Source organism: Rhamphochromis sp. 'chilingali', assembly GCF_963969265.1.
Source record: "Rhamphochromis sp. 'chilingali' genome assembly, chromosome: 22".
Lineage (NCBI taxonomy): Eukaryota > Metazoa > Chordata > Actinopteri > Cichliformes > Cichlidae > Rhamphochromis > Rhamphochromis sp. 'chilingali'.
Genome location: NC_137950.1, coordinates 27828529 through 27847080, shown reverse-complemented (window position 1 = coordinate 27847080; position 18552 = coordinate 27828529). Strand labels below are relative to the sequence as shown.

General features: G+C 42.0%; 2 protein-coding genes across 3 annotated transcripts; one reads left to right on the top strand and one right to left on the bottom strand.

Annotated features, from left to right (window-relative positions):
- Positions 1–779: 779 nt before the first annotated feature.
- On the bottom strand, positions 780–10573 carry ush1gb (Usher syndrome 1Gb (autosomal recessive)). 2 transcript variants are annotated; one of them, XM_080873203.1, is made up of 3 exons: positions 10357–10573; positions 2934–3384; positions 780–2345 (listed from the first exon to the last, which is right to left on the bottom strand). In XM_080873203.1, the coding sequence occupies exons 1-3, from the start codon at positions 10518–10520 to the stop codon at positions 1530–1532; spliced, it is 1431 nt and encodes a 476-aa protein (XP_080729329.1). In that variant the 5' UTR covers positions 10521–10573; the 3' UTR covers positions 780–1529. The 2 variants fall into 2 exon arrangements, with proteins under 2 accessions (XP_080729329.1, XP_080729330.1); XM_080873204.1 differs by having other exon boundaries at positions 2937–3384.
- A 3694-nt stretch (positions 10574–14267) lies between these two features.
- Positions 14268–18501, top strand: LOC308391299 (proton channel OTOP3-like). Its single transcript, XM_080873878.1, has 7 exons — positions 14268–14747; positions 14828–14964; positions 16595–16653; positions 16746–16894; positions 17049–17725; positions 18068–18226; positions 18315–18501. Exons 1-7 carry the CDS (start codon positions 14366–14368, stop codon positions 18483–18485), a joined length of 1734 nt encoding a protein of 577 aa, XP_080730004.1. The 5' UTR covers positions 14268–14365; the 3' UTR covers positions 18486–18501.
- Positions 18502–18552: the final 51 nt, after the last annotated feature.

Sequence of the window (18552 nt, the reverse complement as noted above, 5' to 3'; positions counted from 1 at the left end):
ACAGAGTGCAAGAAATGGCCACAAGATGCTGAAAAATAACAACAAAGGGACCTTAAAAGTGACAAAAGCTGTAGACAGACAAAGTGGCTACAAGCAGGAGGATTCATGTAATAACCTTCACATAAGTGACCACAAAGAGACAAAAAAAAACAATCATAAAGTGGCAAAACCAGCTACGGTGAGACAGAAGAAAAAACTATGAAGAGATGTCAACCAGACATAAAAGACACAATAGACAAAAGAGAAATTGATAAAAGGACCACAAGAAATGACACAAAGACTATAAAGCAACACAGGCAGTTAAAGTTACAGACAGGAAGTGACTAAAAAGAGGTGCTGGACAGCTACCAAAGACACAAATTTACAATGAAGAAAGACAGAGGGACTACAAAGAGATATACAGTGCAGACAAAGTGGCTACAAAAAGATAGAAAGCAACCAAAAATGCATAAAGAACAGCAAGAAAGTAGCTCAATGCATCTACAATGATAAGTCATATTACTTAAAAATGTTAGTGTTGCAAAAAGACACGAGGCTACAACATAAAGAAACAAAATGACAAACTTCAGCAGAGATGGAGGACCAGAAATGAAATGGTTCGACACCAGCTGATAGACTTCCTCTATCAGCTGTTTTAACAGAAGTTTTATATGTGCTGCATAATGTAAAAGTTCCTGAGATAATAAACTCATTAACACTGAATAAATTCAAGCACAACGCAATAAGAATTTCCCCTTTATTTTACGAAAAGATAATAAAGTTTGTGAGTGCATCATTACAAAAAGTTCTTTGCCAACATAAAAAGGTACATTCATGCACAGTCGTACTGTGGAGTGCAGCCGGCAGCAGACCTTCAGCGTAACCAAATAGCTGCTGCAGTAACCTGAGATAGCGGCGTTATCTAGCACCGCTCTGACACCTCATTGTTTTACTGTTGCAACACTGTTTGTCACTCCGTCTGCGGCTACATTCATACATCACAAATATACTGTTCAGTCACCACTGCATATGTGCCATGAGGTAAAATAACATTTAAATGTAAGAAAAGTGTACAATAAAAAAAACACACATATTAGGGTTGAGGTTTAGGTACATACAGGTGTCGCAGCTTTCCCGTGAAATTGTCATTACTCCACCGACTGTACAGCATCACTGCATATACATCTTCTTATTCAATTACATGAATAATTAGGTAAAATAAAATTACATATAACTGTAATGTGTAATGCCACCAACTAATATTTCTTACAGGCCCATAGATTTAAATTTTAAATTGATATGATAAGTCACCACTAGATGGTGCTGTTCAGGCATAAAAATGCTGTTTTCTGCTCAGGTTGATCTGGGGTGAAATATAAAGAAATAATGCACAACTTAGAGAACTGCTATCATTAAAAGCTCTGACATTTTATTAATACTGCACTAAATATTTTCTATATTTCTTTTTGCTTTTTGTATTTCGAGCAGCAAATTGCATTCAATTCACAAAGCTGTGGTCCTGATTTCAGACATATGGGCGATACTGAGCTTCACAGCTCAGTATCTTCAATGGCCTCTGGTTCATCCAGAGTATCCAAACGTCTCTTACAGGCATCCAACAGTTTTTTCCTGGGCCCTAGAGGGATGTGGATACTGGTGAGGTCTGTATCAGAGCATAGCAACAGAGCTTCCAAGTCGATCTTCTCCCTCCTGAATATGGGCATGAACTCACTGAGACTCTGAGAGGCCAGGAAAGTCTCCAGAGGATTGTTCTCTGGCTCCATGTCCTCATCCAGCCCAAGCTCAGTCTCCTCCCAGGGCAGCTCCTGCAGATTTCTTTCTTGCAGGCTCAAAGCGCTGCCAATACTATCCTCATCGAAGCTGGGCAAGTGTCGAGGCAGTTTTCCTCGCAGTCGGACGTTAGGCGCTCTCCCCACAGGTTCACTCCCTGCAACGCTTTCCTCTACCCCAATTCCAAACATGCCTCCGCTCATATAGTTCCTCCTGAAAACCATGGTCCCGAGCCCCGGTCGAGTGAACAGCGAGTCACGCCCGGAGTCTGCGCTGATCTCGGAATAAGCCGCCTCGTGGAGGCCTGGGTCACTCATGGCTCGGGAGATGGTGTCAGCATCGTCGTCAATGTCACGGGGAAACATATCACGGATGTTGAGCCGCGACCGCTCTCTGGGGTTGGTGTAGGTGCCCTGTTTGAGGAACATCACGTCATTGCCTAGCTGCAGGCCAGACAGCGAGCGCACGCTTTTCCTGCCATCTTCGTAGATCTTGAACGTACCGTCAACCTGCTTCTTTTTCTCGAGCTTCTTCTGTATCTTGGCCTTGCCCTTGGCTGTCGAATGCAGGGTGGCCTGAAAGGGACAAATCAGACACTGTGGATCACCCAGGGGTCTTTCAGATGATGTAAATAATTACTGTAAATGTCAAACTCAAACAGAGGCAAAGTCTTGCAACGTTTTCAAGTTTTTTACTACTCGTGTATCTGTATGTTCTCACTGTGGTCAATTGTGGTCACCCACCCTCCCGCTGAAATCTCAGTCTTTACAATTGACTAGTCAATTGGGGAAAGTTAGCTTTAAAAGTTTTGTTTCTTCTGACAGGGGTTGCATTAAAGCACAGCAAAAGATAAATAAAGGTTGTTTTGAATTGGGATTCACGCAAAATTACTCTAGTAGAGTATAATAGTGAAAACATGGATCTGATAATAGATCTTCTTTTAAAAATAAAAAGCTTAACAGTGCCATTTGAGAAGCTAAGTATATTGTTTTCAAATGACTAAGACTAAAAGGTTTTGGGGGTTAAAAGGCTGACCATCAACTGCAACTGAGTCCAGGGACAGTTATTGATCTAAGGTAGAGCTTTAAATACTAGCTAAAATGTTCCCTGCTCAGTAAAGCAGAAGTTAATACTAAATCAGGGCTTTTGAACACAAAACCAACCACCTGCGAGTATGGCATGTTGGAGGTGACAGTGTTGAACTTGCGGCTCAGAGTGCTGCTGCTGGTGTAGCTAGAAAAGCTAATAGCGTCCAAGTTGTCTAAGGCCGCAGACTCCTTCATGAACTTCCTTGACATGCGTTCATGGTGTTTCTTCTGCAGCTTTGCGCACTCTTTGATCCGGCGCTCCGCGGCGCGAAACGCCCGATCCTTGAGCTTGCTGACCAGCTTTGGGTTGATGGTAATCTGCTTGGCGGCGATGGAGTCCAGGTAGCGAACGCAGTCCATGTGGCCCTTGGTGGCAGCCATGTCCAGCGGCGTGTGGTAGTCATTGTCGAGACACCACACGTTGGCACCGAAAGCCACCAGGAAGGACAGGCAGTTATGGTGGCCGTTGGCAGCTGCCAGGTGGAGCGGTGTGTTCCCCCAAATGTCGCATTTGTCCGGGTCACCTCTAGAAGTCAACAGAGGAGACGCCATGTTGAATTTATACACAAAGTTTACACACTTAGACTGCTTCTAACTTTATTTGGTGCCCACTCTAGAACAGGTTCCATCCATTTCCACCAAAGATGACCATATTACGGATATCACCTCTTTATGACATCATAAAGAGCCATGCGTAAAAAATATAGGCTGAAACCAAGTGTTTAAAGGAGTTTGACTACTCGCATACACCTGGTGGTTTTATGAGCATTCACCAATGTAACTGTGCATATGGAAGACACATATTTAAGTCTGTACCAGTATTTCGCTGGAAAACAGCTGTCATATAGATATTAGTGAAGCATCTGAAAAGCACAACTCTAATGTAGAGCAACAACAACAACAACTCCACCTCCTGCAGCTGCTGCAACGGTGACTCGTGTTAATCTGCTGTAAACTCTCCTCCTCTTCCTGTTTTCCCTCCTCCCACACGGCCGGGTCCTGATCAATAATTGAAGCGCAGCAGGTTAAACATGACAGAGGCGACTCTGCATTATTCATCTCCCACACCCAGACTCTTTTTTTCACAGACACCCAGCGACAGTGTTACCACGCACCACAGCAGGGTCACCACCTTTATTGGCACCAACCCTGATTTCAGTTCACGTCTGCGGTGCTGCACCCTGAGTGTGGACTTGAAATCACGTATATCTGAGACGAACCATGTGGGTGTTTATTTACCTGCCAGAAAGACCAATTACATAACAAAACTGAGAAATCTCTATGTCTGGACCATCACAGTCACTGCCTCACTGGTTTCCACATCCCGAAGTCAGGATTTAAAACACACATTTCTACTTTATCTGAGAATGTTTTAACTTGGTCTGAAAGGACAAGAAAAGACAATTCTGCTACACAAACTTTCCCTTGCTACAAAGTCTAAGGAAGTCCAGCAAATGCTGAAGTTACACCAGCACAGTTTCATTTTGAAACCATGTTTTTTATCAGGTTTAGACAGAAAAGACAACTATACTAAGGTAGAGTCATGTGGACTCCAGCCAGTCACATCATATGAGCAAGTGTCAGCACGATGGTGGAGGGGTGATGATTTGAGCTGGTTTGTACCTGGGCACCTCACAGTGCCTGAATCGGCCATTAGCTCCTATCTATACCAACGTATTGTAGAGTCAAATGTGAGTCCATCTATCCAACAGCTAAATCTTGACCCACACCGGGTCATGCAACAAGACCAACCCAAGCACAGCAGCAAGTTACAGCAGAATCACTAAAAAAAGAAACGAATGGAGATGCTGCAAAGTCCAGACCTTAACCCCACTGAATGCTGTGGCAGGACCTTAAAAGAGCTGTGCATAAATGAGTGTCTGCATACATCAATGTACTGAAGCAACATTGAAAACAAGCACAGGTCAGGTCAGGGTGCCGGTTTTAGCTCATAGTTGAGAAAGTTGACTGCTGCTGCTCCACGTCTTCTCCTTCTCCCGGCTTTTGTCTCCATCTTCACTTAATAATTATCTATCACAGGTGAAAGGTGTGGGCCAGAATTCCTCCACAGCAATATCAGAGACTGATAAAGGGTGACGGGGTCAGTCATTTGAGAGAAGCTTAGAGTACAGCTGATACTCCTCTTCATCAAAATGAGCCACTTGAGGAATCTGACAGGGATGCTTCCTGGGTGAGGAGTTCTGGGTATGTCCTACTGGGACAGGGGTTTAGCCTGCAAATGCTGGAGAGATTATATTCCTTGGCTTGTCTTTTGAAGCAAGCAGTCACAAGTATCAGAAAAGCATAATAGAAAAACCACCCATATGGGAAAATCCCTTAAAGAAGAGTCAGGTTTCATCTCCAAACAGGTACCACTAGTTCAGAACGTAGAACCCATTCACATTTTGGCAGTTAATATAACATGTTTTGTCTTCTTGGTGTCATTTGTCATTGGTGCTCTCACACAGCAGCAGTAATACTGGGAACTGAACAATAAGTGTCCCATTTTACAGACAATGACAACTCATGACAATCATTATGGACATTCAGAAGACTCTTTGTTCAGGATTTGGGGCGTGCTGACACCAGCTGCTCTCTGGCAGAAAGCATCATGCCCTTCCTGTGTTTTAAAAGCACTTGAGAACAACATGCAGCAACACCATATATGAGCGGGCAGAGGGAGGTAAGGGGTCTTCACCCCTTCTCTAGTCGCCATAGGAGCGGGGAGCTGGGAGGGCAAGTTGGCCGTCTGGTCAGTCTGGGATGCAGGGCCTCCCTGCTGCTGCAGGACTGGGGGGTGGTCTGCTTGTCTCCACCTCAGGGAAAAGGGTAACAGGGTCCAGGGAACCTGGACCCGGGGTATAGAGTGTGTTTGTCCATCTGTGTTTGTCTCCACGTTGGGCGAGTGCCCTGTATTTGTATATGTGTGCATGAGGGTGAGAATGCATGTTTGTGTCTGTGTGTGTCTGGTTGTCTGTGTCTATTTTTCAGGTCAGGTCTTAAACTCCACCTCTCTGGGAACATCTCTGTCTCCCCTCACCACACTCCCTGCCGGTGACTGAGGCCCTCAACTGGCGGTGCGTTGGTGGTTTTCGGTGTCCGGGGCTGGGCCCTTAGATATGTACCGTCTCATTCCCGGTGGCTTCTTGGCAGGACCTGGCGCTCGTGCCTCGGCCGGGCCCCTTCCGGGGGTGGGGGACCTCGCACCTTGGGCCTCTGGGCCAAGGGCTTGGTCCGTTCTGGCATGGCTGGCTGCTGGCTTCTGCACCGTGGCTGCTGGGTGACCCCACATCTGGGGTTCTCCTCAGCTCTTCCCAGGAGGGTGGTGCAGTTGCCCCTCCGATGGTCTTCCTTGTGCACTCATTTAAAGCAACATAGGCACTTACTTTTGCACTTATTGTCTATAAATGTATTTTCATTTTACAGGTCACCAGAACACAAAACTATATTTACATTTGCCCAAAAAGAACGGCTCTAAAAAGCCCTTTTCAACAATGGCAAGTTGACTTCCACCATTACTTAAACGACTGATTTAAATTCTTCATATGCAATGTCTGAAAATCATCACAACCTGCTTAGTGTTTGTCTTAAAGGATTTAAAGGACTCTGAGAGGATGAGGAAAAGCATTTTGTGCTGAACTATTCAGTGTCTGTGTCTGCTGAACAACAGGCTCTACACTTCATCTGCTAACACCATCCTGACAGTAAGGTAAGCCAGTGGCAGCATCCGCAAAAACAGAGACAGGAAACTGGCAAGAACTGAGAGAAGGCCAGTGAAGTGATGGTCATTGGAAGAAAGCTCTATGTCAGGGTGCAGAGACCTAAGACTGAGAGGATGGTTCACCTTACAGCTGCACAACAGCCCAAAGCAAACAGATGAGACAACACTGGAGCAGTTCCAGGACAAGTCTCTAAATATCCACACTTCAATCCCACAAACCTCTGTGGAGAGACCTGAACGTGGCACTTCACAGATGCTTCTCATCCATTCTAAGCTTTGACTGATCGGTAAGGAATAAAAGAAGAAAGCGCCCAAATCCGTGTGCAAACCTGCAGTGGCCCAAGAACCAGAAGCGCATTCCAAAGGGGCTTTGACATAGTACTGAATACGTAGTGCTAAAAGTGCTAAAGTAGTAGCACTAAAGTGCACTAAAGTAGTGCTAAAGCAGAGAGAGATCCAAGTTAAAAAATACAGTATCATTATCATTTATCAAGTGTAAATATAAAGTGAACAAATTTCTCTTTATTTGTGTAAAATGGCAATGGCAACAAAATAAAGTAAAAAAATTAATAAAAGCCAAAAGACAATATAACCAAACATAAATCTGGACTTTCTACAGAAGATATTCTTTTCAGTTCTTTGATTCTAATGTCTGATTTACTGAAGAGTCTCTTGGTCTCCAAAGACTAGTCTCAGTCTTTACATATAAAGAAATACATGGAATTAAAAATGTTCCTATCTCAGGTATTCCTGGCCAATAAACATAAATGAACCTAGAACTCTCAAAGGGGCCCCCATGAGCCCAGGCTTCGTGAGTGAAAGTCCTGTATGTGATTTATGTTATAACCATCTACATGTTTTTTGTTTCTTTATAGAAATGTGTTGCATTTTACAATCAGGAAGAGAGTCCTTGTTCCCTCCCTGATTTCTTCATTTTTTGCATTCCTGAAAAGCTATTTAAACCTACCTGGCCTAATGTGAAAAAGTAATTGCTCCCCAATTCTAATAACTGCTTGTTCCACCCTTGACAGCAAGAAGTGCAATATACTGGTAATGAGTCTTTCTCATTGTCTTTCTTTTCAGGATTGTTTTAATTAAGTCACATTTGATGGATTTCCTGCATGAACGGTCCGTTTGAGGTTATACCAAAGCCTCTCAATCAGATTTAAGTCTGGACTTTGACCAGGTCGCTCCAAAACCTTCATTTTTTTAGACATTCAGAGCTGCCTGTGCTGGTATGTTTTGGATCAGATTTAGATCCCCAAAAGTCTTGAGGGTATTTTTTTTATTGGCTTTTGGGTTCTTTCTTTGAAGCAGTGGTTTTCTCCTTGGAACTCTCCCATGGAGGCCACTTGTGCCCACTCTCTTTCTTATGAAGTCTGACCTTAACTGAGGTGAGTGGAGCCTGCAGTTGTTCAGATGTTGTTCTGGGTTCTTTTTTGACCTCCTGGATGAGTCGTCGATGTGTTCTTGGAGTAATTGTGGTAAAACAACTACTCCTGGGAAGGTTCACCACTCAGATTTTGTCCATTTGTGAATAAGGGCTCACATTGTGAAAGCTTTGGCTATGTCCAAAGAAATGGCTTTGTAACCCTTTAAGCCTGGGCATAGCAATGAAACTGAACTCAGCTTTCAAAAAAAGTAGTTAATCACAGTCAACTCATGATTTAAGAAGAGGGACAATTACTTTTTCACACAGCCCAACATAGGTTTGGATAACTTTTTTCCCCTTAATAAATAAAATCATTATTTAAAAACTACATGTTGTGTTTACTCATGTTATTAAAATGTGTTTGTTTGGAACATTTAAATCTGAAATGATGAAATGATGCAAAAACTCACATCTAGGCTTAAATGCTGTTTTAGCTTGAATAGCACAAACTGGGCCAGTCAGGGCAGTGCAGTCAGGTCTGCATCTGTAATCGGAGCCATATTTGTTCTTTAAATAATGATTTTGCCCACTTTTAGGTACAGTTCTTTTGTAAGCTCAGTGTCAGTGGGGTTGATGAGTGTAGATTTATGACTGTTCCTGTTCCTGCTTCTTAAACTGCCCTCTTGTTGTCTTCAGTGTCGTTCTTGTTGTAATGCCCGCTCTGCTGCTCAGCTTTCTTGTCTCTGCTTCGCATGCACTCGATCCATCACTCTGACCTTTGCAGTACCCTGCACTTCACTGCACGCTTTATAAAGCTTCCGCCAGCTGCATGACACAGTGCACCTCGCCCTGCTGTTAATATGCTCCTTCTTAGAGAGCAGGAAGCAAACACGCTGCTTTGTTTGGGCCCTAAAGCCTCCGCACGGTGCTCTCGGATAGTCTACCTTACTCTATCTGTAACTTATCTGCCCTGAATATAGCCTTACTCCTAAAACCTGTTTGTGATTGTCTCCGTTTTCTCCAAGCTTCCGGTCAGTTTCAGTAACTGAGCTGTGTAAAAATGGCTTGTGTATAATGGCTCAATCAGATTTAAGGCTCTGTTGTGTCACAGATCAGCCCAAGCTTCATCTGTCAGATTTAATATATAGCCAGCACACACAAGTGACCTTTGTATGCAATTAGGCTGTTTATATGTACAGCCTCCATCTCTTGAAGTGCTGATTAGATTAGTGATGGGGGTTGGAGCAGTTTTATTTTCTCAGTTAAACACAAACTAAAGAACGTTCTACGCGGTTAGATATTTTTGTAAACTGTACAGAAACGAATTCCATTTTGTCCAGTATAATACAGAAATAACTTTAGATTACACTGGAGTTTTGTGGACGGTTGCAGCACTCTTGTGTATATATTGAATCCACAGTCACTGTCTTTAATAAAGGTAGAAATCTGGCTGGAATCCACACCTGGAGACCAAGAAGTGATCAGGTAAGGTTTGTTATCTTGTCAAATGAGCAACCCATTTTTAAATATTCACTACCTCAGATTTGGGACTATGTCTCCTTCAACTGTTCATATTGTTCTTACAGTAATTTATAGTAATTTCTTACTTTCAGCCACTAGACTGTGGTGTTTTACAGGCTAACAGACTTGAAGCAGTAAGATTTACTGCTGACGCCATTAGGTAATCATTAACTATTATTAATATCTAACTGTCTTCCGCAGTGTGTTTTTTTTCCTGTTTTCCTACCCTCACTCCCAAACGGTCGCCCCTCCCTGAGCCTGCTTCTGCCGGTTTCTTCCTGTTAAAAGGGAGTTTTCCCTTCCCACTGTCGCCAAAGAGCTTGCTCGTAGGGGGTCAAATAATTCTATAGTTTTCACCTTGTTTTGATTTGGCGCTAAATAAATAAAAAAGAGTTGAATCAAATTGAAGCCCATGGGTAAGTTACATAATGACCAGAATGAGGATGGAAAATTGTTCATTTAAGATAGACAGATGAATGATTAGCTGCTGTGCTTCAGCATCAACTCATTGCCATGAGGTAATTAAAATACAAGAAAGAAAAACATACAATATCCTATAATATTTTGAATTTTATTGAAGTATAAAAATCATATGAAGTAGATATATATCCATCCACCCATCCATTATTTTAAGTGGTTTTTAATATTTTAATTGTGTCGGGTTTTTTTGTATTATTTAATAATTTTAATACTGTGAATCACAATTAAAAATCTTAAATGTATGACCTCCATATTTCCAAAATACATTCTATCTATCTATCTATCTATCTATCTATCTATCTATCTATCTATCTATCTATCTATCTATCTTTCACATATCTATTATTTTTAGACAACTTTTTGAGTACTTTTCTCTATTTTGGTGCTTGTGGTTCTGAACTCACCCTCTGCTCACGATGAGCCGGAGCGCCTCCAGGTTGCCGTGGTAAGCGGCCCATAAGGTCGGTGTCATCCCATCCTCGTCCGGGGCGTTCAGATCCTTCCGTGTGGCCTCCTTTAGCACGTCCAGGAAGCCGTCCCGGGCCGCCCGGTGATACCGGTCGTTCATGGCGACACCTCGGCTCAGTCCCAGTCCGGTTCCATGGAAGCCTGGATGTGGAGGTAACTGTCACTCCGGGAGTCCGGACGGCCTGCAGCGGGACGTAGCGGCGGACTGACTGGTTGCTGGGAGACGAACACCAGGCGTGCTGGTTGTCAAGCGGGGGGCGTGGCCCAGACGATCCTACACACCGCCTTTCCTCATTGCTCATTACGAGCACAGAATTACTTAAAACTGAAATCTGCGAGAAAATAGTTGCCCCAGAGACGTGGCTTTGGGGCAATTATCAGCAATTTATTTATTTTTGATCGAATTTTGAATACATTTTTTTTTTTTGCCCTTTCAGCTCATTCATCATCCCCCATTCTTAAAATATTTCTCCATATTAAATATTTTTTATTCTTTTATTTATTTAGAGATCATAAAAGTAATGTATTATTTCTTTAATGTGAAATAACAACAATAACTATATATCAGTATTTCAAAAATAATTATTGATACATTAATAAATAATTCAAATGGATTTTACAAAAAAACATAAGCTCTCAATAAAAGCTAATTTAAAAAACCAATTTAAAATTTAAATTTAGAAAATTACTTTCAAACTCAAAATGGCCATCCCTCCCCTCGGTTTTGGGATTAGCTTCTCCATTTAGCACTTCCTTGACTATGGTCCTTCGAGAAAAACTAACGCAAATTAGCCACGGTGTGTGATGGAAGGAGCTCTCTGATTGGTTACAGAGACTCAGGCTGACTACCTGGGTTTTGTTAAGGTGCTTTTTTTGTACCGATAACTTTGTATTGCTAAACATATATAAAGGGCATTCAGTCTCGGCTTTTACACTCTGAACAACATGGAGATAAGAAGTATATGACGGGACTGCAGAGAAATGGAGAGCCGAAGCTCCGAGTGTTGAAGAAGGTAACATGCTAACATGGCTAACACTAGCATCACCTTAGCTAATGAAAATATTACGTCCCAGCAGTTCTAGATAGGTACGTTTTTAGTAAGCTAATATGCTCTTCACAAATAAAGCTTGACACCGTTCAGAGCAAGCGCTGAGCCCTGTTACATTTATACACATATATAGAGCAATGGCGGCAACCTACAGCCTTTAAACTCGTGATTAAAATGCTGTCTGCCCAGATGTTACCACACAGCTTTCTGGTAGTTAAAGTTAATAGAACTAAAACATCTGCCAAGGCAAAGAGTAGAGATGACACGCTGCTGAATTAAGTTCATTTGTTTTAATTAGACGAGTGCACACATTCATTCTAAACTGGACATAGATGATCATCAAGAGCCACGTTCACCTAATCCCAGCCTCTCTGACACAGTATGTCAAATATTCGCATTGAATATTCAGTATATTGTAATGACTAACTGCACCTACAGTACCTATATGCAGTCAAAAATACACATGGGCAAACGTAGTTATTAATAAAATATATTTGTATTGAAAACCAAGGCTGAAATTGATTCAGTCTATTAATTTTCTCTGTATGCTCTGTAGGGACTGTCCCAATAAAGGCCCTGAATGTTGAGATCAATACAATAAATGATGTGGAAATAATTTTCACAGAGGTCATAAAGTTAGTAAATCCCTGCTGATATTTTGGCTGATGTTTACATTTTCAATTGATTTGTGTTTGTAGGTTTGCTTGTTCTTGACAACTTGGACTCCTCTGGGTGATAAGGACACACCTGCATCTGTTCCATATCATGTTCATGGAGGATGTTATGGCTTTGACAGCACTTGGTGTTAGCTTTTTGGCATCTGGCACCCACACTGGAAAACCTGCAACCTGGACTTCATGCAGGAGAGACCGCCTCAGTCATGTTCGACTCTGCGTCCTCTGCTTTACCTCCTAATGTCTTTCTGCTTTAACGCACAATTAAAAATCATTCAAAAATGATAACTTATTTCATGAGTTATATTTCAGAGGAGTAAAGGTTTTTACATAAATGAATGATTGTTTTCTTTTTTTTTTTTTCTTTTTTTCCATTTTGCATTAGATCATACATGTGCAGATCGACCGATCACTAGTCATACTGAATTTTAATGTACAGAGCAGGTGAATGTGACTACTAAACTTTAGTTATATTCAGCAGACATCAAAGAACACCGCTGTCAAGCTTAACTGGCATTTCTTTTCAGCTTATGTTCTCAAACTCCCAAGAATAATGCCTGTCTGAATAATAATTTCTGTGATGATTGGTAGATAGTTTACAGTGTTTGTTTTTCTGCTTGCTAAGGCTGAAAATAATGTGAGAGAAATAAAAAGAAAATCAAAAAATGTCTTATTGAAATAATTAATTTCCAGGTAACAATATGCCCAAAAGTTCAGTTCCTCTGGACATTTTGTCAATGGGAGAGATCACTCATCAAAGAAGAGTGATCAAATGTTTCTACCAATGATAACCATTGACTCCAGTAGAATTAAATCAGCTATTTAAGATTTTAAAAAGAGCTGTTAGATGCTGAAATGCTGCCTAAAGCTGTGGGAAAGTTAAGATTCTTGCAATATATGTGAAAATCACCGCTTTGACTGGTTACAGATCCTCCTAACAGCTAAACCGCGTTTGCTGTTTGTATTTTTAATTTCTGCTACTTGAGATTAGTTGGACCTTGTAAGTATAAGAGCTCAGGATCATCTTTGAGCACAAAGACGTGGTCTCATACGAGGACAATGGGTTTATTTTACAGCATAGTGCAAAGCTGCCATATTGTAATATCCCCATATGATGACACATGGTCTCAGACAAATCATACATGATCCAGCATTTTACAAAGAATGCAAACTTTCTTCCTGTGTGCTGGTTGACCCTGCAAATCTTTACAGCACTCGTGTTACCAAACTTTTGATGACTGGTGTGCACTTCCTGCTTCGAAAGTGTAAATTTTTTATATTCATCAAGATATCTGATTTTGAAGAGGCTGGAAATGTTACACTTGTGTCATCTCTGCTCTTTGCATTGTCAGAGGGTTAATATGATCTAATGCATGAGCTAACAGGAAAAGGACACGCAGTGAGGAAATGGATTTGCAGATGAGGAGTGGACTCACCATTTTTATGTCACAAATAAATCTTTGATTTTTAAATCCATTTACTTATTTCTCTTTTTTAAATTGGTTTTTTTTAAGATCTTGAAGTTCTGTTTCTTTTAATGCTTTATGGAATTAGGTTTTTGTGGAGAGTTTAATTATTTTTTGTGAAATCCGTTTGTGATTTGAAATATTTAGTAATGAGTTAATACATTTGTAGGCTAATGTCTAAATGAAGAATTAAAAAATGTATTTAATAATGCACATGCTTTGGCCCTCCATGCACAGCAAGCAGACAGCTTTGTGTCATTAAACAGTGAAAATAAAAATAATCAGCTGATCGGGTTATCGTTCCCACTCAACCATTACAGCAGCTCGAAGCGGCGAAGCGATAAGAATGGCGTCACACACTTAAGTCAGGTCCTGTTGCGGCTTGTTTGTAAACTCTACTTGTTGGCAGAGGGCAGGTTCATACATTTCAGTTCTGTAATGCTGTGTACTGACAAACACCACTTACAAGCCTTTAGATTAGATTGTTAGTTTTTTTAAATTAATAATTCATTAATTTTTCTATTAAGTAAACTTTGTCCGAATTGCTCAGCAGGTGAATAAAGGACCAGTTTGCAAAGTAAATATGATGCATTTCCTGTGTAGGTGTGTTAAAATCATGACCACACCTACAGCCGTGTGGGAGCCGTGGGAAGGCGCATTAGAGGACTGTCGCGCCCTGTCAGACGCATGTCTCCACGCTGAACTTCAGCTGAAAGGAAAGGAAACAAGTGTCTTTTGAAGACAAGAGGAAGAAGCATGAGCACGGATCGTGATGCTGGAGACTTGGAGCTGGATACTGTCTGTGGGACACCTGAAAATCCCACTAGTGAACCTCTCCAGAGCTCAGACCATCATCAGACTCATGAACAGGAGCTGGACCCGGTGCTGCTGTGGGTTCCCAGTGGGAGACGCCTAATCTCTGGTTTGGTGGGTCTCAATGTGGTTCTGCTGGGAACCGCTCTGGTGATCGGCGAAAACTTCAACCCTGAGGGTCTGAGCCACCAGGAGCCTGAGGTGTTCCTGCTGGTGCTCATGGGGATCAGCCTGATCTGGATGTTCTGGTACCTGCTGTGGGCCAGGAGACATCCGGATATAAGCCCGCACAGAGACCACCACGCCGGGGGGGTCCCTGTCATCCGTAAGTTCCCGTGTTCGATCTTTAAAGCAGACTGCTCACAGGGTGTGCTTGGATTTTCTAACAGCGCTTTCATGTCACAGTGGCTCTCCTGCTCTTTGCTGCCTTCAGCCTGCTGCTGTTTGTCTTCACGGTCGGTTATTTGATGAGTACGAGGGAGTGCAAGCCTGCTGCAACGCTGATTTCACCGTTCATGGAGGCTCCTTTTCTCACTCTGCAGGTAAAATCCGAAGGCAGGCTGAACTGGTGCAAGTTGTTACTGAGAGTGCAGGAAGCTAAGTGCTGGAGCTAAACAGAAAAAAGTGCTTATCTTTTCTACACTTAGACCAATCAGTCATCTCATGAAAATGAATATTTTATTTCATTATCTGATTCAAAGACGTTCAAGTAATTTGATGAAGAGAAACCGAGTAAACGGATCAAATTTCTAAGACTTTCTCATTTCTGTGGCCAAGGCAGCACAGGTCAGCAGGCATTCTAGGGATTATTTCACCTGCGCTTCAGCCAATTTTACCTGTTGACTCCAAATCAAGAAAATGGTGAGATTAGTCATTATATTCCAAATATTGGACGACTGGACAGCATTTGAAAAGCAAGTTTTCTCCAGAAAAAGTAAAGCCAACATTAAGGAAGGTGTTTCTGTTGGTGCTTAAATCCGTGTCCTTGGCGATGGACAGGGATGGGATATTCACGTTTAGAAGCGCAGGTGTTTCGAAACACCGCTCCGACGCGTGGGTCAAAACGCCCACGACACGTGACCTTGGAGTTTCGACAGGTGAATCAATGCCGGGGAGGTGCCCAGCACATCCAGGGGTCACAGGAAGTCTGAATATTTAGTCAGATTGTTAAGAAGTGGGAAGAAATGGTGCGCAAACCACAGTTTTCAAGCTCACGATAGGCGGTGAAAAGTGGAGCTCATAAAAAGTGAAACATAATCTTGTGATGCACAGTTCTTCTGCAAAGTGGAAAAAAGTACTCGGACTTTTTACTCAAGTAAGCATTAAAATCCCTTTTAAGTAGCGTAGCCGTTCACGGGTTGTATATCGAAAGTGACTGTACTCGTGAAATGACACTTCATGTACACGATGGGCAGTTATTGGGCCAAATTTATGAATTTATTGATGTGGGTATATCTTTGATGTTGCAGCTGTGGATTTTTTATTACTTTAATATTGTATTAATTGCACTCAAAATACTTGTCAATTAGATATTAAGACCTGAAACTGATGAAATGAATGATTAAAACTTGATCTCAGGTCCAACATGAAGTGAACATTATGCTCATTTTCTCTTACATGCAGATGGACTTTTCTATCAGGGAATAAAGGAGAAGTGGATTTAAGGCACTTTTGCCTTAGGTTTAACTTTAGAGTAATCATTTATGTACTTTATGTGTAATTTACTGTGCAGTCACAGGCTGTAGGAGACTGCAGCTGTTCCAGTGAGTGAGCAGATATTGCTAATAACCATCATCTAATTATTTCTGTGACCAGATTTATTCTAGCTCCATATTTTCACTCTTGAACTCTACTAGAGCTTTGCATGAATTTGAGTTCAAAATAATCCTTATTATAAGGAAAGGCTTTTGGGTCCACTGAGTATTCTAGTAGAAGGATGCAGCTTTGACAGCTTTGACTAAACTTTTCTCGTTCTTTGCTGTTCACTTTAAGTCAGGTGCTCTTCCTCGGGCTCATCTTTGTCCCTTTCACGTTAAGATTTCAGATCATATGTCGGCTATTTTCTGTTACATACCTTCACCTTTCCTCTCCACCCTCCCTGACTTGAAAACAAGCTTGCCGTCATTTCGGGTGTGTCCTTTTTGAATAACCAAACTTTTGTTCCTTTTGTAGACATATTTACTGTGGGCTCACTCCAAAGACTGCATTCACAGACACAAGATAATCACAAGGTGCGCATTACTAAATTCGCTATATAAATCATGCATTTTTTTTTCATACACCTGCTACTTTGAGAAAGAGATTTCTAACTTTAGGTTTGCAGGTCTGGACTGATGATGATCCTCTCCACTGATCTACTGCTGTGGCTGAATGCCGTGACAGAGGACAACATCCACGTGGAGATCGAGCTGGGAAAACGAAACGGCCTCGCTGATAACGACACACCTGATAGGGACAGCTCAGACTTAGCAGGTAGTTACTGCAAGAAAGGCCACATTCACTCAGGATCCTAAGGTTGTATGGTTGAGCTCACTTTATTCAATTATGACATACGACTTACTAATGTAGCTGCAAGATGGATGCAAAACTAAAAGGAATGTATTTAAAGTTCTCTTCCTTCCTGCAGGGAATTCAACCTGTCAGTGCAACGCGAGCACAGCCTGCCTCGCCTTCAGGAAGGGCTTTGAAATCTTTTTTCCCTTCAACATAGAATACTACCTGATGGCAGGCTGCTTGATCTATGTGATGTGGAAGAACGTGGGCCGCATAACGGGTCCAGATCACCACGTCACAGAGAAGAAGACCCTGTATATTGTGTGCACAGGTGGGATCACATTGGGCCTCGTGTTTGGGGGCCTGGTTCTGGCTGCAGGAGTGACTGCCTTCGTTCTCTATCAGGTCTATGTGAGCCAGCCGGAGTTTCGCCTCACCGCCTTCTTCATATTTTATGGCTATCATTTAGTCGTCATGCCCATCATGTCTCTCTGCTCTCTGGTCGGGCTAATAGTCCAAAGGTTAGAGAGTAGGGCACGCGAAGTGGGGCCTAATCCCTCTCGTAGGCTGGATGTGGTCCTCCTGATGGCGGCGGCCCTGGGCCAGCTCGCTCTGTCCTACTTCTCCGTGGTGGCAGCTTTGGGCATAGGCACCGATGGCCCTCTGGGGGAACTGGATCTGTCCTACTCCCTCTTGAGTCTGCTGGAGCTCATCCTCCAGAACATCTTCATCATTGAAGGCCTCCACAGACACCCACACCTCAGCATCAAGAAGAAGAAGAAGAAGAAGCAGATGAGCAGTATTTTCAAAGTATTTTTTTTTCTTCATATAGTAGCTCTGAGGTGTAACTCAGAAGTACTGAAGTTTCATTTTTAATATTGTTACATTGTCCTAAATAACCTTTTCTGAAATATTGTTTTCTCAAATGTCATCTTAGTTTATATATTGTATATTGTGGGGTTTTTTTTTGGTTTCCTGTCATGTTTTGGGATTATTTTTGCTGCTTTCTTGTTTTTTTTTTGTTTTGTTTTTTTCTTTTCTTAAATATGTTCTGAAATGGTTCTTTTTGTGCACCTCAGAGCCCCTGTACATTTTACTGATGTGTTGAAAGGCATTAAAATTTTTCATATTTATATTAAAACTCTTTTACAGATGAAGAAAAAAGCACAAGAGAACAAAAAGACAGATATATCTCTACTGGAGGCCAAAATATCAGCGCCCCCTACAGTCCAGGAGCAGGGGGCAACAAAACCCTGGGCCAAAAGAGTGAGACAAGAGATCTGCGCTTTCCTCATTCTCTCAAATATCATGGTACTACTGTGTTTTATGAACCTGTTTTGAAAGAATATTTTAAAATGTTCAGTATTTGAATAACACGTAGATGTTCCCTCTTCTTTAGCTGTGGCTGATTCCTGCATTTGGAGTCCACCCGCAGTTCGAGAACGGCCTGGGAAAAGAGTTCTTCGGCTTCACCACTTGGTTTATTATGATGAATTTGGGTCAGCCGCTCAGCGTCTTCTACAGGATGCACTCGGTGGCAGCTTTAACGGAGCTGCTCATCTCTGCATGACACGCACAGACTCCATCCCTGTTAGACTACACGATCCAAAAACCGGATTACTGAATACACAAACCAA

Bases quoted from the DNA above. Each gene is read 5' to 3' on its own strand.
- ush1gb (XM_080873203.1), bottom strand. From the start codon at position 10,520: ATGAACGACCGGTATCACCGGGCGGCCCGGGACGGCTTCCTGGACGTG. The intron at 3,385-10,356 runs GTGAGTTCAGAA...GTTGACTTCTAG, and splicing joins CGGCTCATCGTGAGCAGAGG to AGGTGACCCGGACAAATGCG. The intron at 2,346-2,933 runs GTTGGTTTTGTG...TGTCCCTTTCAG, and splicing joins ACATGCCATACTCGCAGGTG to GCCACCCTGCATTCGACAGC.
- LOC308391299 (XM_080873878.1), top strand. From the start codon at position 14,366: ATGAGCACGGATCGTGATGCTGGAGACTTGGAGCTGGATACTGTCTGT. The intron at 14,748-14,827 runs GTAAGTTCCCGT...TTCATGTCACAG, and splicing joins CGGGGGGGTCCCTGTCATCC to TGGCTCTCCTGCTCTTTGCT. The intron at 16,895-17,048 runs GTAGTTACTGCA...TCCTTCCTGCAG, and splicing joins GGACAGCTCAGACTTAGCAG to GGAATTCAACCTGTCAGTGC.